The sequence below is a fragment of the Urocitellus parryii genome, chromosome 3 (assembly GCF_045843805.1).
Source record: "Urocitellus parryii isolate mUroPar1 chromosome 3, mUroPar1.hap1, whole genome shotgun sequence".
Lineage (NCBI taxonomy): Eukaryota > Metazoa > Chordata > Mammalia > Rodentia > Sciuridae > Urocitellus > Urocitellus parryii.
The window spans coordinates 218,700,109-218,720,433 of NC_135533.1; the positions used below are offsets into that span (position 1 = coordinate 218,700,109).

The following is a 20,325-nucleotide window of genomic DNA, read 5'->3' on the forward strand; positions in this document are numbered from 1 at the left end:
TGTGCGTGGACACTCGTCACAGGCTCAGGAGGTGCCGCTGGCCGGCTCGGGCGCTCCCACTGCCGCCCCGGCCCCACCTTCCCGTCGCTGTGGGGAGGGCCACGGCAGCTTCCTGGGTCCCCTGTGGCTGCAGGACCTTCTGGGGCTCACGGAACCTGAGGGGCCTCGGGGCCCCCCACCGTGGCCAGCGGCACCCAGCACAGGGTCCGCAGCTGCCACGGCTGAGGGCCGTTCCCATGACCGCTGCCCCACCGCCGGGCAGCCTCGGGCCCTCCTCTCAGGAGCTCCACGGGGACCAAGAGTTTGTTTTGTTTGGGTCCCAGGAACTGACCTCAGGGCCACTCAGCCACCGGGCCACCCAGCCCTAGGTGGCACTCTATTAGAGACAGGGTCTCTCTGGCTGCTTGGCGCCTCGCTGTGGCTGAGGCTGGCTCTGAACTGCCATCCTCCGGCCTCAGCCTCCCCAGCCGCTGGGGTGACAGGAGTGGCCACTGGGTCCAGCTCACAGGGTCCAGGGTTTTAAAAAAAATTATGGAGGGGTCAGAAAGGATCCCAGGGCCTCACACACGCTGGCAGGTGCCCTGCTCGGAGCCGGCCCAGGGCCACTGTCACTGTCCTCACCAAACGCCTGAAGTCCCTCCAGGCTGACGCGTCCTGGGCCCCACATCGGGCACCCGGGAGAGTCCCCCCCGCCTAGTGTCAAAACCCGGGACCACGCTGCTCTGGCCGTGCCACCAAGGTGTCGAGACACAGGGCTCTGTGTCGACCCCGTCCCTTCCCCAGGCCACGTCTCGTCATCTGTAGGCAGATGCCCACGCGGCCACCTGCAGCAGGAGCTCGGTTGGGCCTCAGGCCACGGTGACGGTGACAAGCGAGGCCTGTCGCACCTCCCTGGGCAACCCTGGCCCCGCGACCCCAGGGCAGCCCCGGGCAGTGTCCCTGTCCCCTCTCTTACCTTTCTCCAGGGGCTACATTTGCTAGGAAAGTGTCGGGAAACGCGGGAGGCCAGCTGCTGGCCTTCAGGCTCCGACAGTCTGTCCAGGACCCCCCGGGCCTGGGCCCCCTCCCTCCCTTGCTGGGTGCCCCTGTGCCATGTGCGCTGTGGACGCCGAGTCGGCCGTGGGCCCTGCGAAGGGGACGTGCCCTGGAGCCCGGCCGGACTGACCACAGTGCGCCTCGTCGGACCCGTCCGCGCAGTCCACCCTGTCGTCACACTCGGGGTTCACCGTGTCCACACACTGCTGGTTCTGGCAGGAGAAGGAGCTCCCCGGGCAGTGGCCTGAGGGCAGAGAAGGACCCAGTTCCCAGCCTCGCCCAGAGCTGGCCAGCTGGGGCCGCCACCGAGGAGACACCTCTTGGCTCTCGGCCTCCCTGGACAGCCAGTGACCCTCTTAGAATGAGAATAGGGAAGTGACCGGCAGTGTCAGTCCCCTCCCCCAGACGCTATTTCTCGTTGGTAATTTTTGTCGTCTCCGTCACAGGCGTCCTGAGTGCCGGCCACCGGGCCGGGGGCAGTACCAACGGCCAGCTGCCTCCTCATGGGCAGGAGGGCCCTGGGCAGGCGGCCCTGGCCTCAGCAAGGGCGTGGCCAGGAGGTGACATGGCTGAGGTGGCTGCTGGCCACGGTGACGTGGTGAATGCCAGGCTGGCCAGCCGCGGCCCGTGGGGCTGAGACCACGGGTCAGCAACAAATCCCCCCAGGGCCGAGGGGGAGAGCAGAGCTGAGCCGGCTCCGGAGCCCAGGTCCCCCGTGGGGGGTCAGGACAGCCAGGCGCTGGGCACAGCCCACACCTCTGTGGGCCAGGCCAGGGGGGCGCAGGCGCACCCCAGAAACCACAGCCTCCACCTGAGCTTGCTGAGCTGTCACGTCCGCCCGTGGACCAGGCCCACGGCGGGACTCGCCACAGGGGCTGCTCCCGCACATCCAGGGCCACCACCCTGGGCTCTGTGGCCGTGGTCCTTCCCTGGGGTGTGTCCTGCCCCGCCACACCCGGCCAGGACACCCCAGACGTGAGGCCATGGTGTCCCCAGTATGGCGCAGCCTCCCTGGGGGTGAGCCACCTGGTGAGACCCCTGGGTCAGGGGTCCCTGGACCCCCAGAAGCCCGGGGCCCCGCGACCACCAGCCCCTGAGGCCCAGTGCTGGGTGGGCAGGGCCCGGGTGCGCCTGGCCTGGGGCCAGCAGGCGGGTGTCCTCAGGGTTTCCACACCTGGGCGCTGCGACCCAGAGCGGGCCCCCTCAGGGGTGTCCTGGGCCCTGCAGGGTGCTGGGCAGGGTCCCTGCTCTCCACCTCTCTGGCAGGAGCCCCCCGGTGCTGACGGTCCCCAGGGTCTGCCCGGCCCCCAGGGAGGACGCACCTGGGCAGGGGCGGAGGCCGGGAGGCCACGTGGCCACGTGGGGAGCTTCCCGACACGGCCCCTCTTTAAACTGGTCCTGCGTGTGGACACCCCCGCATGGCCAGCGCAGCACGCCCGGTCCTCGGGGCCTCTGCAGCCTCCCGCTGGAGCCGCCCAGGACTGGAGCCGCTGTGGGCTCGTAGGGGCTGACCGTGGCGCCTACCTGACTTTAAGTCTCTTTCGGTGGCGGTCCCCGGTCCCCCGCGGCTGCCTAGGAAGAGCAGAGGACAGGCGCTGGCTGGGCCGCGGGCTCCCTCAGTGGCCCTGCGCGGTGGCCGAGGGCCAGGGAGCTGCCCCTCCAGCCTGCCCCCTGCCACGCGCGCCTGACCATGGCTCCTGGTCCGGGAGCGGAGGGCGTGTCTTCCGATGTCGGAGTCACCGCGGGTTGTCATGCTCACTGTCCCTGGTAACCCTGCCCTTGTGGCCTCTTTTGGATGGAACTTTCCAAGAACGAGGGTCCCCCCCCACCGCGCTCTCCGGGCCCCTCGGAGCCTGAGGCCAGGGCGGAGGAGCCGCCTGCGGCTGGGCCAGGCCGTCTGTGTCTTCTCTGGTGTCCCTGGGACTCACACCAGTGACCTGAGGTCAGCTGCCCTCTCGGGTCAGGGGCAGCAGCCGTGCCCAGCCGCCGCCTGGGACCTCTTGTCAACAGCCCCTAGCGCTGGCCGCTGCCTTATGGATGGGGCAGAGGGGACATTCCTGTCTCCGAGGAGAGTCCTGATGGATGGTGCTGCAGTGCGGCCACTCCAGCCTGGGCAGCGCGTTAGGATGGCCGGAGGGGACCGTGAAGGTCCTGGACAGCAACTGACAAATCTGACCTTCAGCAGCCAGAATGGCTCCCAGTCCACTCTCCAGAGAGACCGTCCCCACCCTGTGGCTTTCGAGCGCGGCGTCTGCCCCGATTTCTGTGGCCAGGGTGGGACGCTAGGACCGCCACCCAGAGGCCCCGCCCCCACTCGTGATGGTCAATAAAGTTTTATTGACACCCGGCCACGCCCACCCTTGTTTTGTGCAGTAGCCTCCTTCTCCCTGGGAGGCATGGTCCCAGAGCACAGTGGACGCCTGGAGCCAGATGACCGGTATGTAGGAGGCCTTCCCCACGCGCTCACCCCTCCGGCTCAGCCTAGGGCTCAGCCTGCACCTGCCAGGCCCTGGGGTCACCCAGCTCCACAAAAGGCAGGTCACAAAACGGAACAAGGACACCCAGCGTAGTGACGCACACCTACGCGTCCTGGTGGGAGTCCCAGCGGCTCGGGAGGCCGAGGCAGGAGGCTGGCAAGTTCCAGGCCAGCCTCAGCAACTCAGTGAGGTGCTGAGCAGCTTAGCCCGACCCTGTCTCTAAATAAAGAAAACGGGGCAGGGGTGTGCCCGGCAGTCCATCCTGGGCCCTTCCTGGGCCACACACATGGGAAGGAGCGCTGCAGTCTCACCCTGCGGGGGACGGGCCAGCACCTGGGCTCTAGCTTCCCTTGTGTAGGAAGAGCAGGTCTCGTGCTGCCGGAGGGTCAGACTCCTGGGCCCAAGCAACCCTCTGGCCTCGGCCTCCCGGGTGGCGGGTGACAGGTGTGCACAGCCGGGCCCCACATGATGGCAGGCACCGCGACCCCTCGGCGGTCAGCCCGAAGACCACGGTGGCTACTCCAGGGCAGCCCGGTGGGCAGCACCTAAGTGTGGACCCTCTGGACGCAGAGGGGACTGACCGGGTGGGTCAGAGTCCCTCGGTGCTCGAAGGACAAACCTGAGGCCTGCCGCTGCTGCATCTGGAGTGTCCATTCAACCTGGGGTGACCACGGGCAGCAGAGGCGTGGGCAGGGGAGCCATGGCTCTGACCCCAGCACAGCTGGCCGGTGGCCCCGCTGGCCGGAGAGCGGCTGGTCCCCAGCTCCACTCACCCGTGAGCTCCGCCGACAGGATGGTGCCGTAGGTGGCCAGGGGGACCCCGCGTCCCCGCAGGCTGGCCCGCAGGCCGCGCCGCAGCAGCTCCTCCTCCAGGTCCAGGCCGGGTGGCCGGAGCGCGCGCAGGAAGTGCAGCCGGAAGCGCACCAGGACGCTGGCGTTCCCGTCCCTGGCGGGGGACAGGCCCTGAGGGGTCTCCGGCTGTCCACCCAGGCCCTTCCCCTCGGAGGAGGACTCACCGGTAGCTGAGCACCGTGCAGCCCGTGCAGACGGCCTCCAGCTCCGTCCCCCGGAAGCTGCTCACGAACTGCAGAGAGGGGGGCCACAGGTGAGGCCCAGCAAGGAGGACGGGGTGGGCCCAGCCCCGGCCCCTCCCCGCAGGGACGGCCAGGCAGCAAGCCTCGCCCCGAAGCTCAGGGGGCCGCCAGGCCAGGGAGCCGCGACCAGGACAGCGCAGGGAGGACCTGCCGGTCAGTCTCTCTCGTCAGCAGAGGCCAGAGAGCCCTGGGCAGCCGTACTCCAGGCTGTCACCCGGCCACGCAGGGAGCACTCTGGGCACATGACCCAGAGGGTCACCAGCAGGGACCCAGACAGCTGGTTCTCCCAGGCCCCAGTGTCGCCAGCCACCGAGTGGAGGTGCAGACAGGACAAGTGTCCCCTGAAAATGAAGGGCGCACAGCGCCGTCCGTCCTCCTGCGGCGTCCTCGGCCAGAGCAGGCGGGAGGTGACGTGGGACCTGCCGGCCTGGCACTTGGCGAGAGCAGCGGCCGGCGCAGGGGGACCCTGAATCCCGCCCTGGACATTCCTGTGCGGATTCTGCCTGTGCGCCCGGGCAGGGCGAGCCCGAGTGGGCAGTGAGTCCCTGGCCCCCGAGCTGCCCCTGGGCGGCCGAGTCCAGGGACCTTCCTGGGGGCTAGAGGTGGAGGACCTGCAGCCTCTCCCGCTGCCCCTGCCGGGCTCAGTGGCTCAGACTCCTCCACCTGGGATCCACCTCGCCCACCCGGGGCACAGCACCTGGCCTCCATCCCGCCCAGCCCCAGCCTCCCTGGGGCCTCCCTGCCTCCCTCCCGCCCTCACCAGGGCCTGCAGTGCGGGCGTGAGCGTGCGGTAGTAGTCGGAGTCCTCCTGCAGCAGGGAGCTGGCGTAGCGGATGCCCCGCAGCTCGGCGCTGTGCTCCACCTGGACGTCCTGCGTGGAGAGGAGGGCTGCGGCAGACCAGAGCCCGTGAGAGCCGCCCACGGCCAGGCCCTCAGGTCCCCGGAGGCCCTGGGCACAGGGCAAGGCCCAACCCCTGGACACGGCCCCGGGAAAGTTCCCAGGAGACTGCACGAGTCCCCACCGCCTCCTGGGGGCCTGAGCCGGCCACTGTCCCCGGGAGCCTCCAGGAGCACCTGGGCCCTACCCGTGGGAGTCACCGGGCCCACAGAGCAGGACAGGGACAAGAAGGACCACACTTGAAAACAAGGCCCGGCACCAGAGGCCGGGAGGCACGTCCCGTGGGGACTGGGGCCTCCACAGGAGCCTGGCCGGTCACAGCCGCAACCACGGGACGGCGTGGCGTCCCCTCTGCCCGCCCCCTCGTCTCAGGGGCTCCTGGGGCGTCTGGCCCTGGCAGCCACAGGGAGGGGGCTCGCCCCGCGGGCAGCGCGGACAGGCCAACCCGCTGAGCCGTGACCCCCGTGACCCAGGCTCGGGAAGGTGCAGAAGTGACCCCGAGGGTCCCGGTCCTCGGCTGGGCTCATCCCGCCCCCCAGGGCTCCTGAGCCGTCTGGGAGGGGCCAAGGAGACCGCGTCAAGTGTCCAGTGTCCCCCGTGAGCGTCCAGGAAGGGCCGGGAGCGACCCAGGGACTGCGGCCCAAAGCGCAGCTGCCTCTTGGGCGCAGGTGAGGAACTCTCTCCCTGAATGCACACCCCTGCACATGTGTGCACACCCACACCTTGCACACGCGTTCACACACACACACACACACGCACGCACCACACAGGGTCCAGAGTGTGCTGCACTAGGCACCGTGGCCAGTAGGGGGCCTCTGTGGGACGCCGGGGAGGGGGTGTCCCACACTGGGGCTGGAGCCAGGTGCTGACCACTGAGCCACCTCCCAGCCCTCTGAGGCTTATTTGGAGACAGGGTCTTGCTGAGTTGTCAGGGGCCTTCCTAAGTCACTGAGCCTCGAACTTGGGATCCTCCTGCCTCAGCCTCCAAAACCACAGGGATGGCAGGTGTAGCTGCTGCCCCCAGTTCAGACAGACATTTTTTAAAATATTGTCAGTGGAGGGACAGGCCCAGGGTCACGGTGGCAGGTCACCATCCTGCTATGCCAGAGAAGTTTCCCAAACTGCTGTTGGTCTTCATCGACGTACGGAAGAAACACAACGGTCTCACCTCCACGCCACCCAGACCTCATCCCGCACCGGCCACACGCCGCTGCCTTCCGACAGAATGTCCCAGATCTCCCTGTCCAGTGGTGGCCCCCTGAGCCACAGGCTGCCCGGGCAGCAGGACGTGGCTGGAGGGACTGGGGACTACATCTTGGGTACACTGTCACTCCCACCAGGCAGCCCGTGCCGCACCTGGGCCTGGCACACGTGGGGACGTTCCCGCGAGCTCTCTGCTCCAGCTCCAAGTACTGCCCCTCAGGGTCCCCAGGACAGGCAGGGTGAGAGCCACCAGCAGGGGAAGGCGTGGCCCAGGTCACCCCCGCCCAGGTCCCTCCAGCTTTGAGCCTGGTGTCTGGTGGACCACCCTATTGGGACCTGTTGGCGCCTCCCCACCTCACCCCCCTGGGAGACCCCCCCCATCGGCCCGGAGAGGAGCCCGGTGCTGCCCTGAGCGGTCCTCAGAGCGCCCCTGACTGGCCCAAGGGTCAGCCTCCACCCACGCTGGGCGGCTCATACTCGATCCTGCGGTGGGCCCGGGTCTCCCTGGAGCCGGTGCGGGGCTCCCTGAGGGTCCCTGGCTCTGTGAGCCAGGCCAGCCCCCGCCACTCACCCAGAAGGGCTCCCAGGGCGACAGCAAGCAGGCTGGTGGCCGCCACTGCGGCGATCGCGGCTCGGCAGCCCGCGGAGTCCCGAGCCCGCGCGTCCTCCGCTGCCCCGGGCACCAGCTGCAAGTCAGCCGCAGGCTCCATGGCAAAGACGGGCGGGCGGGCGGGCGGGCGCGACCTGGATGCCGTAGGAAGAGACCCCGTCAGAGCTCAGTCACTTCCCTCTCGGAGCAAGGGCTGGCTGCCCGGCTGCCCGCTGGTGGCCCCCGCCCAGGGCAGCCAGGGTCCCCGGGGGGGAGGGCCTGTGTGTTTCCTGCAGGACCTCAGTGGCTCTGAGGGACACAGATTGGCCATCTCACGGTCAGACGCGAGGAGTCTGAAACAGTCTGCACCCCCCCGAGGCCCAGGGCCGTCCCGTCCCCTCCTCAGCTCCAGGGCCAGCAGCCCAGCGTCCCCCGGCTCCCTGACTCTCACCCTCCTGCCTCCTCCCGTGAGGACCCTGAGGTGACCCTGGGTGACCCAGCTCTGGGCCTCCCCTGCTCCCACCTCAGAGCCCTCTGCCCCCGGAGGGGCCACGTCACAGGCCCTGGGAGGAGCTGGGGGACCTCAGCCTGTCACAGGAGGATGAGCTGACTCAAGGAGAGCGGCCTCCTCGGCCTGGGCACATGGGTCCCTGTGCCCTGAACTCTCCCTTGATGGCACCCGGGCTGTGTGAGCACCCTTGCTGTGCCTGGTCCTCTGAGGGCCACAGCACCCACGGTGACCGAGTCATTCCTGCCGTACAAGTCCAGCCCGGGATGCTGGCAGGGGCTCCAGCCCTGTCTTTGGAAGGGAGGCTCAGAGGGGAGGCTCAGGGAAGAGAGGCTCAGGGAAGGGAGGCCTGGGGAAGGGAGGCCCGGGGAAGGATTTGTGGCCAGACTCCGTCCCTGAACCAGTGACGCCCATGGCTCTGTGTTCAGAGTGGACTCTGCATCCAGCACCTGGCCTGCAGCCACCTCTGCAGACAGCCCTGTGTCCCCAGAGGGTCCCCTCCTCCCTCTGTCCCTGCGGTGGCTCCCGACAGTGGCACTTGGGGCACGCCGTCCCACCTTTCTGAGAGTCCCCGGGGACCAAGATCCAGCGTCCTCCTCATCCATCTCCCTGCGTCCCCTTTGTCCCCAACGCCGCTTGTCCCTGGGTCCCCTCCACTCGCCCCCCCTCAGCCTTCTTGGCTGGAGGCAGACTCCCCGGCCGCCCTCAGTCCTGCGCCCTCTCCCGCCCCAGTCACCGCCCCTACCAGCCGCTCCCGGCCACCGCGGCTCCCCCAGCCCGTCTCCGCGGCCCCCATGGCCCAGCGACCGGCCCTCGGGTGGGAGGAAGGAGCCGGTTCTCGCAGGCTGTGGCTTCCACGGGGAGCGTCTGGCCACCAGCCTGGGCGCGAGCCAGCTGGGACGGGACCTGGGCTTGCCGGCCACACCGAGGGCTCTGATGAGGCGGCCAGTCTGCGGCCACAGCCAGGGCCAGCACCTCTGCGTGGAGGACGGGGTGAGCCCCTCCCCTCCGAGGCCACGCAGGGGTCAGGAAGCCGTGTGGCATGCTGCCCAGGGGCCTCCACCACAGCCAGAGAGGAACCGAGCCTCAGTCCACCGACCCCCAGGAGCCTCCAATGACCCCACAGAGGACCTGACGCAGGGCCGGGCTCAGCCAGATGCCCGCCCCCAGAGACCGGGACGTCGAGGTGAGTGTCGCTCTGGGGCCCGGACCTGTGCTTTCCCCGACCCCCGTCGGCGCCCGCCGGCCCTCCTTCCCTTGTCTTCATTCAGCCCTGGGGCGACCCCAGGGGAGCGCTGCACCCGAGACCCCCCCCTTCCATTTTTACTTTTTATTTGAGACAGAGTCTTGCTAAGTTGCTGAGGCTGGCCTCTCAAACTTCCCATCCTCCTGCCTCAGCCTCCTGAGTCACTGGGATGACCGGCGTGACCCCTCCATCTGGTGTCTTTTTTTGTTTTAAAGAATCAGGGCGGGGCTGGGGCTCAGGGGCAGGGTTTTTAGAGAATGAAGGACCGGAGCCATCCCAAGAGTCCTGCTTTCTAAACCCTTTCTCTCAGTTCCAGATACTCAGAGGCGGGGATTCGCCTGAGCCAGGAGCTGCAGACCGGCCACACAGACCCTGACCAAAGGCAAGGAAAGGAGCGATGCGGGGTGGCCCAGTGGTCAGCGCCTGGCCAGCCGGCACCAGGCCTGGGCGCCACCCCGCCCTGAGAACAAAGGAGAGAAAAGAAAATCTTCAGGCAGGGGTGGCCTTCAGTGGGCAGGCGGGCGGGGAGGACCAGAGAGGCCCCGAGGGTCAGCATGGCAGCCCTGGCCTCCAGCTCCCCCCGTGCCCAGTGCTCCTGCTGGCCAGGCCTCTGTGCGGAGCCCTGGGTCTGCTGGGCGGGTCGGGGAGCCTGGGACGTGGCCTCGCCAGTGTTGGCCGCCCCGTCCTCGTCCACGCACCAGACCCTGCCCACCTGTGCCCCTCACCCAGAGAGTCCCTGTCCAGCACGAGGGTGAGGCCTGTGGGTGGGACCCAGTGCCTGCCCCAGCTGGCCCTGCCCGTGGTGGGACAGTCCTCTCCTGGCCTGCATGTGACACCCCAGAACCCAGGGAACAAGCCCATTCTGCTTCCCCGATGGGACCCACAGAGGCGCCCCGGGTGGGCTGCCGCGGAGGCCGCGGCCCCTGGGTGGCCTGGCACCCATCGAAGCCGCCCCCCGCGAACTCCAAAGCAGACGAGCTTCACACCTGCGGCCCTGGACGGTGAATCCGTGTGTCCATCCTGTGAGTCGGGGGCCCAGCTGCGTGGTCAGAAAACATTCTAGGTGTCCTGCCAAGGTCCTAAGACACGACGGGCACCAGGCGCCACGGACCTCTACTCAACGCAGCGAGAGCCCTGGTTCCGTCCCTGGTACCCAAAATGGCCAACTCTGTCCGGGGGCTCTGGGCAGCGGGCCCGCCCTGCACAGCCCAGGCCCGCAGCCCACAGGCCGCAGGAGCCCGGCCCCTCCCCCATTGGCGACCGCGGGTGGCTGGAATCTCGGAACACGTCCCCGAGCCGCCCAGGGTGACACATCCTCACGGGGTGGGCACTGCACGAGGCGTGAGTGTCCAGTTGGCATCCGTGGGGCTGCTGGGGGTGACCCACAGACGCTGAGGCGCGGTGGAGGGGCTGTCCCTTCGGTAGCTCTGCGTCTGGGGGACCTGGTCCCGGGGTGGCCGTGAGGGTGTCTGTGTCTGTGCCACGTGGGGCCAGCCCACGGGAGGCGCAGTCGCTGTGCCGGCTGATCCCCTGAGTCCAGGCCCCTGTGGACACTTCGTGTTCACCGTAACGCTGGTGACTGGCTCTGGGGACCAGCCTCAGGATCCTGTCCTCAGGGGAGCGTGTCCTGCTGAGAGCCGCCAGGGCCTCCAGGGCAGGGAGATGGGGCCGCCCTGGCCTTCACCTCACCCTGGAGGAGGCCCTCACAGGAGCCGGTCTCCGAGGAGCCTGGGGGGGGCTGTTTTAGGGACAAAGGGCCCCAGGATCCCCGGGGGTGGAGGCTGGGAGCTCGAGTTCCCGGGGCGCTCACCGCCACCCGACGCTGCGCTCCCCGCCCGGGCGCTCTGAGGACGCCTGTGTCCTCTGGACTGTCCGTCGTCACCTCGCTGGCCACAGAATGGACGCCGCTCCCATTCAGCAGGGAACAGACGCGCCATTGATTCAGCCGCCCCCGTGGGTAATCGCGCCCGGGTTGTGGGGGACGCCGCCCCCGGCGGGCAGCGGGCAGGCGAGCCGCACAGTGGCCCAGGGAGAGCCCCCGCCTCACCTGTGCGCAGAGCCCTGACCTGGGCGGGGAAGGGAGCCGAGACTGTGGGCGCCTGGGAGGGGCGTCCCCACCGGGCCCCCTCCCTCCCTCCCTCCCTCTTCTTTTCTTTGGGGACAGATGTTTCCTGAGTGGCCCAGGCTGGCTTCACACCTGCAGTCCTCCTGCCTCGGCCCCCTGAGCCGCCCCGCACCCAGCTGGGCCAGGGATTTTTAACAGGGCGACGCTGTCCCCCGGGCCTGAGCCACACTGGGGCCGTATGGGGTGTCACGATGGGGGCCCGGCCTGCAGAGGTGGAGGCGGGGACGCTGCCCACCACCCTCAGCCGGGAACGCACCCGGGAGCCACGGCCCTGCGTCTCTGGGGGACGCTTCACTACTGCCCGTCCAGCCCGAAAGGAGAAAGAAAGACACGGGGCAGGGAGGGGCGAGGGCTCTAGAAGGTTCCGGGGCGCTGGGCTGCTGGGCTGCGCTGGGCCCCGTGTCTCTGGGCCAGCTGGGGAGGGGTGAGCCCAGGAGGAGCCAGGGCGGGCAGGACGCACACCACCTCCTGGGTCAGCGCCCGGGACGGGCTTCGCGGCTAGAGGACACTCAGTTTTGCATAAAACTAGAAGGCTCCTGCCCACGGCTCCTGACCAGCCCGCCCACACCAGGTGACCCACAGCCCAGGGTGCCCAGGACGACCGTCTGCCCGGAGGTGCCTGCCTCAGAAAGCCCCTGAGGGCCAGCGGGCGGCTCAGGGCCGAGGGCAGGGCAGTGTGCGGCCAGCGACCCAGGGCACCAGGTTCCCACAAATCAGTGAACCAAATCGTGGCGTCACCTCCAGCTGGAACTGGGGGAAGGAAAGAAGCCCTTGACTCCTGACGGTCATGCCTGGACACAGTCCATCCGGAATCACACGTTCCCAGCGTCCACGCCTCTGCGCGCCCGGCCGCCCAAGCCCATGGTGCCCTCTCCTCCGCCCCTCCACCCTGACCGTCACCAAGGCCGGCAGCCACAGGGTTTCTGGGGCTGGGGTCAGCAGACATCTCTGCCAAGGGTGACCATCTTCAGCTCTGGTCACAGGGTCTCCACAAGACTCTGACCTCATGGGTAGGACACCAGCAGCCCAGCCAATGTGCCACCAAGTGGGCATGCAGCGTTCCCACCAGGCTTCCTCGTGAAAGTTGGCAGCTGCCAGGCACCAGCACGCACACCTGCCATCCCAGCCACCGGAGAGGCTGACACATGAGGATCACCAGGTCAAGCCCGGCCTCAGCAACTTAGCAAGACCCTGAGCCACTCAAAGTGTTAAGAGGGCTGTGGAGGTGGCTCCGAGGGTTCAGTCCCCAGGACAAAAAACAAAGTAAAACAAAAGCTGGTGCAGACTGGACGCACCCCCCCACAGGTGCTGAGCCTGGTCTGGGAGCCGCGGTCTTGACCCCCAGCTCAGGTCAGGTCCGCCTCCCACCTGGGCGACTCACCAGCTGGCCTTGGCGGCCACGACCGGCACTAGGGCTGGAGTGACCTCTCAACACCCCTGCCGCGAGCAGTGAACCCCCGGGGGGAGGCGACCCACGGTGCGCCGACCGCTGCCGAGGGAGCATCTGTCCACTCCCCACCGTCCACAGGCGAGCGGGCACTACCCGGGGGAGCCCAGGAGCAGAGCCGCGACTTGGAAGTCGCCCTGGACGTCCTAGCGACCCCGAAATCAAGTATCAGGGGTCATGGAAGACGAGAGGATTCTCACAGACGCAAAATGACTCTGAAAACCTTCAACAGGACACCAGAAAACAGGGCAGAGCTCAGGGACCCGGGGCTCTCCACGGGGCGCCGGGGCCTGCACCAGGTGCTCTGCCACAGCCACAGGAACAGAATCAAGTCCCACCAGAGGGGACGACCGCGGCAGAGGGGGTCTAGCTCTTGGAAAGCGGCAGGTGGAGATGGGGAGAAGTCGCGGGAGAGCAGCGGGGATTCCGGGAGCTGTGGACGCGCTCCTCGGTGCGGGAAGGTGACGGGCTCCTCAGCTGAACCCTGCAGCGGGAAGACGCAGAGGAGACGGGAAGAGAGTGGGCGCCGGGGCCGGAGGGCGCTGGTGACAGGGGCCGCCGCTTCTCGCCAGAAGCCCAGGGCACCGAGCCGGGCGCCACGGCCTCTGCCTGGGTCCCAGCAGCTCAGGAGGCTGAGGCGGGAGGCCCCCGGGGCCCAGGACCTCCTGCCCATCCTGGGCAGCAGTGAGAGCCTGTAGAGAGAGGGCGGGCGGGGAGAGGAGATGCACAGAAGCCAAGGGCCCAGTGGGCAGTGGTGCCTGCCCAGCCGAGTCGAGGCCACTGTGTCCGCAGCCAGGCTGCACCCGGCCAGCCCCAAGGCACAGACCGACGCACTGGCCTCAAATGGACTTTGCCAAAAAGAGCTGATCAGGATATCCTCAGGGAGGAGTAAAACTCAAGTCAGAGGAAGACGTGGGCCCTCGGGCGCGCGCGGGCGGGCCCCACCTCTGAGCCGCGCCCCCAGTCCTTCTCTCTCCGAAACAGGTGGCTAAGGCTGGCCTTGAACTACCAGCCTCCTGATTCAGCCTCCCGAGTCACTGGGATCACTCAGGCTCCAGCTGAGGTCCTGAGGGTTGAAGTCCACGTGTGATTTTGGGAAGGGTGACCGAGATTGGATCTGGAAAGTTCCCCAGAGCCACGTATGAAGGCTTGCCCAGCCCCGTGCTGTCGGCCAGGGTGGAGCCGGTGGGCTCTGGTGTGCCCACCTCAGGCCCTTTGCCCTGTACTGAAGACATCTCTGCCACCGTTGAAGAGGACAACTCTGGCACCGGGCAGAGCTGACCCTGACGGGTGGCCTGTGCCAAGCTTCCGGGTCTGCTGCCAGGTGTGGCCTGGCCCAGGAGTGTTCTGCCCCAGTGCCCTTGGTGGCTCCTGCCTCAGCAGGTGCTGGAGGGCAGGGGACAGAGCTTCACTGTGGGGACACGGGGGACGCTTGGGTGGTGCTGGGGACGGCTGTGTGACTGTGACTGTGCCCACACCCCGAGCTGTGCACTCAGCCCAGCTAGGATGGTCAGCTGTGTGTTGTGTGTGTGTGACTGCAAAATAGAGAAGACGCAGGGCCACTACCAGACGGTGACGTGGGAGAAGGGAGGGCTCCGGGGTGACTCTGAAGCCACCGCACTTGGGACCCGGGGACTCTTTCCATCCAGAACCACCCAGAAGGTGGAGCACCGGAGCCGGTCCCTGTGGACCAGCAAGGAGACCCAGGGAGACCGGGCCGTCCTGCCCGCGGCTCCTGACCCCACGCCGCTGCGCTCCTGCCTGCCCGGCCCGCGGAGGGCAGGGGTCACCTCCTGGCGGCCGCAGCCTGGGGACAGCAGGCAGGGCTTGGGCACAACTGCCCCCTTTCAAGCAGCCAAGCTCAGCAAGAGCGGGGCAGCTGGGGTCTCTGTGGGCATTTCCTGGGTGCCGCTGGCTCGGGCCTCGACTGGCGTCCATGTGCCAATCCCCAGAACTGCGGACACATCACCTGTGACGATGGGACTCTGCAGACGGCCCTCCGTGAAGGGCCCTAAGCTGGTCACCAAGGGCCCCATGGTGTCCTCCTGAGAAGAGGCCAGAGGGCCAGAGTCAGAGCCTGGACACCATGTTGCTGGCCCCGGGGCTGGAGAGGGGGACGGGGGCTGTCCTGGGCTGGGGAGCTGAGGGGCGAGGACTGCCCCTGGGGTATTGGGAGGCCCAGCCTGCGGCACCTGGGTTTGGCCAAGATGGCCACTGTCTGGCCGTGGTACCCGTGGCCATCAGGGAGGGGCTGGGCAGGCAGACTGGCACTTGGTGACTTGGCAGCAGAAGCCCCTTGACAACAGGCCTGGCCTCCCTCTGTCCTGGGGCAGGTGGAAGGTGCTGGCCATGAGAAGGCCGGGTCCTGTCCTCCCTGCAACCTGCCTGGGTGGCCTCGGCCCCTCCAGGGTGGTGTCGGCTTGTGACACTTGGGGCCTGTGAAGGACAACACCACTTTGTCGGCCTGGCCTCCCTTTCTTTGAGGAAGGCCCGTCCAGGCCCGGCTAGTCCAGTGAGGTGTCCACCGGTGTCCACCTACCTGGCCAGAGACCTGCAGTCGCCATGCCCACTCCTCCCTCCCCATCAGCGATTGGTCAACACTGGGCCCAGGACCGCCAACCACTGTCACCCAAGGCAAAGACAGGCGCTTCTGCCGACCGAGGGGACCCAGGAGCAAAGCCGCAGGAGCAGGAAGTGGACGTGGAGGGACAGGAGGGACATCTTAGGGAACCCGGTCTCAGTCTGCCAAGCGGAGAAAGTCCTGGAGATGGACATTGGGTAGCAGCACAGTGTCAAGGCGCCCAGGGCCCCTAGACTGTGCTCATACTCGGTCAAGTGGCGAGTCCCCTGCCAGGCCACCTGGGGCCCAGCAGGGACCTGCAGGAGTGGGGCCAGGCGTTGGGGCCAGAGCCACAGCCCTGCCCGAGCGGGAGGCGCCCTGGCTGGGAAGCGGTCATCCAGCACCGCGGGCAGGACACAGGCGCCGGGTCCTGGGACACTCTGGGCTCCCGACACCTCCCCAGGACAGACACCAGCCTCCTTCACGGGGTCCCCAAAGGCCTCTGCGGACATCGGTACAAAACGGTCTGATTGTCTTTGAGGGGAGACCTGAGTTTTTCTCAAGGACGCCCACAGCGTGCTGGCCGCGGGCTGGCCGCGGGCTGGCTGCCTTCGAAAGCTGACCCAGATGCCCTCCAGCAGCTCTCCAGGTGTGGGGCACCAGGCCCGGCAGGAGGCTGGACTGCCCTGACCCGTCGGCACAGACCGGCTCCTCCAGACACCCACAGCACCCTGCTCCTGGACACGCTGCTGGCCAGGCGGGAACCCTGTGAGGTCAGGAGCCGGCATTCGGGCGTCTGGTGGTGGAGGCGAATGCCAGCCCCCGGGGTCGCGAGGACGGCGCTCCCTCCGCCCAGACCCGATGGCCACAGCCCTCTGGACAGCGGTTTTGCCTGAGAGGCGAGCGGGGAAGGTTCTGGAAGACCTCGTGCCGATGACCGCCAAGGACACACACCTCCTGGAAGGTCCTCCCTCCCACTGCTGGCAGAGCTGGGGGCACCAGGAGGGCGGGCGGCGGGCGCCTGGCCACCAGCGGCCAGCTGAGGGCTGCAGCCACCTGGGCTAAGCTACCGTCGGAGCTCCAGAGACTCGCGAGGACCCCCGTGAGGACCCCCGTGAGGACCCCCGCGAGTCCCAGAGAGAGCACGTTGGAAAACAGGAGGGCGGGCAGGAGGGAGGCTGCGTCCCACACGCCGCAGGGTGACCCACCGGGCTCCCGAGGGACCTCAGAGAGCTCTGCACCAGGACGCAGGGAAAAGACGGGCCTGGGGCGCTCGGCTCTGCCCGCAGCAGTGCCCAGGGCCAGCACACAGGCACCCTCCGGCCCACGGGACCCTAGTCGGGGCCACCCAGGCTGGTCCCACTTTGGCCTGGGTTGGCTGTGGACGGTCTGGAGCCACTGGGCCCCAGGAGGCACACAGCTGTGACTGTGGACCAGCGGGAATGGACAGGCCAGCCCTCGTCCTAATGCCACCAGCGCTGGCCAGCGTCCTTCCTCACCAAGGACAGAGGGACCCTCAGGCACCAGCCTCCAGGAGGACAGCGGGCCGAGGCCTCAGCGAGGCGCCTGGCAGGCCGAGAGCTGAAGGTGTGGGCGAGGACAGAGCATGGGCGGGCAGCAGGGCCACTCCTCCCACCCCTCGACCGGAGGCTGAGGCAGGAGGACCGCCGTTGGAGGCCAGCCCCGCCACTCAGTGAAAACCTGTCTCAAAATAAAATAAAAAGGGCTGCGGGTGCAGCTCAGGGGAAGACCCTGGGTTCAGTGCCCAGCCCCACAGTGTCTCTCAGGACACCTGCACCTAGGTACCCCTGCCCGCCCCACCCGGTCTTCAACATCTGCCAGCTCCCGCCTGTCACTAGAATCGCTGACAAGGGTCCACCTGGGGACCAGGGCCTCCCGGGTGACTGTGTGGAGAGAGCCGAGGAGGCACTGCGATCCCCTCCTGAGGGGCACCTGAGTCCTCCACACCCCACTGGGGGACAGAGGGGCCGCGCCCACAGCCACCTGGCCACCGGGAAGGGCCAGGCGGCTCTGAGCCCAGGGAGCCTGGGGCTGGCAGGCTGCTCCCTGAGTGGCCTTCCTCCCTGAGTCTCCCCTCGGCAGCTCCACTGCTGGGGCCTCTCCTGACGCACCTCACGCGCACACCACCAGGTCCCCCGGGAATGCCGTCGTCCTCCGCCACGTCTGGAATGGGCCCCTTGCTGAGCCAGCGTCTGCCTGGGGGTCACAGCCTCCCTTCCCGCCTCACCTCGCGGGGCCTGACCTTGGTACGGGCCACAGCTCAGACCTCCCCATGCCACCTGGCCTGGGCCTCCAACATGCCAGCCTGGGCCCGACCCCGGGGCCTTGGGACAGCTGTGCCCTCTGCTGACCTGGCAGCACCCGGCTGTGCCCCACGCAGCCCTGCTCACTGAGTGTCCCCTGGACTTTGTGAGTCTCCTCGTGGGACATGCTCAGCTGCGGCGGGTCGTCCATCGCTACTGTCCCTCCCTTTGCAGGTAGTGACTGATTCTTGGAAAAGGGAGCCAGGGAGAGGCCAGCCCGGTTCTCTGAGCTTTGGCCCATGTGGCTGGGAGGGAGTCGGCTCCCCTGCACGGCTGGCCGCGCAGCGCCCGGGCATGACCCCATCTCTGGGCTGCCCGGCCTTCCTGATCCCGGAGCGCAGCGGCCACAGGACGGCACATTCGAGGCAGCCTCCTGCTTGTGCCTCTGCCCTCACAGGGCGGTCACCTGCTTGGAGCTGGGTCAGCTGTCACTTTTCACCAACAGCGTCCAGCACCACCGTGGCCTCAGCCTTGCCCCCTCCTGACGCCTGCCCCCCCCCCAGCGGCTCTTATCTGATCCCAGGTGGTCGGATTCCAGAAACTTCCACCTGTGGCCTCCTGTGTTCAGCCCACGGTGGCCACAGCCCAAGCAGGCGGCCGGCATCTCCCTGTCCCATACACAGGCACACACCCACGGCACAGCCGCACGCACAGCCGCACGCACACCCACAGCACACTCACAGCACAGCCGCATGCACAGCCACACGCACACTCACAGCACACTCACAGCACAGCCACAGCACACCCACAGGCACACCTGCATGCACAACCACAGCACACCCACACGCACACCTGCATGCACAACCACACACACAGCCGCACGCACAGCTGCACACCACCAAACACACCAACATGGGACCCCCCAGAAGCACAATCCCAACCACATGAGGCACAGCCGCCACACGATGCCGGGATCCAGGGTGGCCAGACACGGCCACATGTCACACAGACTCGACTGCAGTAGCCACACAGAATCACACGCACAGCTCCACATGGGACCTCCCGGTCACACACCGCCAGCCAGGGCCGCTGGCCAGCAGGGTGGGGTCAGTGGCCTGGGTGGTGCGAGGTCATTCTTGGAGGGTGAGTCCTGTCAAGGCCCCGTCCTCAGTGCCCCAAGCTGTGCCCTGTCAGGGACGGGGATCACCCAGCGTCCGGAGCTGGGCCCCTGCAGCGCCTCTCCTGGGGCCAGGCCAGGGCCCAGCCCTCACCTCCTGGGCACGCCCCCGGGCCCCTCAGCTCCTCAGCCCGCGGGTGGGCAGCGGCACTGACTTGGGACGTTCGTGGAGCCGGGAGCCCTCCCTGCAGGCTCTGACCACATGCTCCTCAGGGCCACAGGCTCCTCTCTGGCACCTTCACCCTGCGGCATCTGACCCCAGCCCTGGCGGGGCGGGCGTGGGGCCAGGGCTGGGTCAGAGCCAGCCTGGGCCTCCTCCAGAGCCCCCGGCTCTGGACGCTGCTGGGCCACCCACCTGCTCTGGGCACGTTTGTGGGTAGAGGACCCGAAATCTGGGAGCGGTAGAGAGGCCTGGGAGTCCTGCCCCCTCTACACGGTCCTCCCTGACCAGGGCCCCATGCCCGGTCACCCGCACCCCCGACCAGCCCACGACCCTTGTGCAGCCTGCACGCTCTGGCCAGCGCGGCCCTGGTGTCCCCCGCGACCAGGGCAGCCGACTCACCCACGCTCAGGCCGAGGATGCACTGCAGCCCAGCCCAGCAGGTGCGGCCGACTGGGCCAGCGGGCGGCTCTGGCAGGCTCCGCCCCCTCCTCCCACCTGACCCCGGCCAAGCCCCTTCCCTGAGGAGCCAACTCCCTGGGTCAGGCTCTGCCAGGGGAGTCCTGCCGCCCCGGATCCCACAGGAGCTGGGCCAAGGTCAGAGGTGGCCACAGGCAAGAGGGTGTCTGTCTGTCCCTGGTCTGTCGGCTGCTGCGCGGCCACCCAAGCAGGCCCAGTAGACAGGGCGGGAGGGGTGCTCCTGAGGGCTCAGGGTGTCCCCAGGAAGCAGGGGCACTGAGGGACAGGGATGTGCATGAATCAGGTACAGCCATGCTTCTCTGGCACTGGGGTTGAGCCTGGGAACACTCGAGGGCACACCAAGTTGTTGAGGCTGGCCTCAGTTGTGATCCTCCCGCCTCAGCCTCCAGACCTGCTGGGACGACAGGTGTGCACCGTGGCACTGACCACACTCACCCTTTACTCACAAGGCTCTTTCCTGGGCCCCGTCTGGGCCCCATCAGGTCCCACAGGACATCAGGCTCACACCCCCTTGGCTCCTCTGGGCTGTGGTCACTTCTCAGACTGTCCTTGCTTCTGGGGCCTTGGACATTTGGGGCTGTCAGGAGTCTGGTGTGGCCCTGCATCAGGACTTGCCTGGTGGTCTCCTCAGGACGGACGGCACAGTGCCACTGCCACCTGACTCTGCCTCCTGTTGGTCCCCAGGTGCTGTCCCCACCCTCCACCCCCGTTCTTGGGGACAGGCTCTGGTTGGGCTGTGCTGGGGTTTGTTGGAGCCGCCTTCGGGTTGCCGTAGCACACATCTGAGACCTACAAGGTGACCCTGCAGCCCTGATGCTGTCCAGCAGGTCGGCAGGTGGTGCCACCTTCCACTCCCCCTGCCCCCCACCCCTCCCCCACCAGCAGGTCGGGCACCGTGTCCTGGCTCTGGCCCAACTCCTGGGCCAGGCTCCCGGCTGCTGGTGCTGGACAGGAGCATGGCCCTGTCCCGGGACGACCCTGTCCCTGGACAGCTGTGCCAGGAGCAGCTGCAACCCGGGAGCTGGCCACACAGCTCAGGTGGCAGGACGCCCAGCAGGGGCC

General features: G+C 68.0%; 1 protein-coding gene across 1 annotated transcript in view; it reads right to left on the reverse strand.

The window, feature by feature from the left end:
- Tmprss9 (transmembrane serine protease 9) overlaps positions 1-7,417 on the reverse strand; it is a 26,702-nt gene extending 19,285 nt beyond the window's left edge. The window contains exons 1-6 of the mRNA XM_077795863.1: positions 7,279-7,417; positions 5,367-5,494; positions 4,529-4,596; positions 4,286-4,458; positions 2,560-2,607; positions 1,166-1,279 (exon numbers count right to left, since the gene is read on the reverse strand). Of these exons, the coding sequence (XP_077651989.1) occupies positions 1,166-1,279; positions 2,560-2,607; positions 4,286-4,458; positions 4,529-4,596; positions 5,367-5,494; positions 7,279-7,417 (670 nt within the window). The remainder of the gene's footprint in view (positions 1-1,165; positions 1,280-2,559; positions 2,608-4,285; positions 4,459-4,528; positions 4,597-5,366; positions 5,495-7,278) is intronic.
- Positions 7,418-20,325: the final 12,908 nt, after the last annotated feature.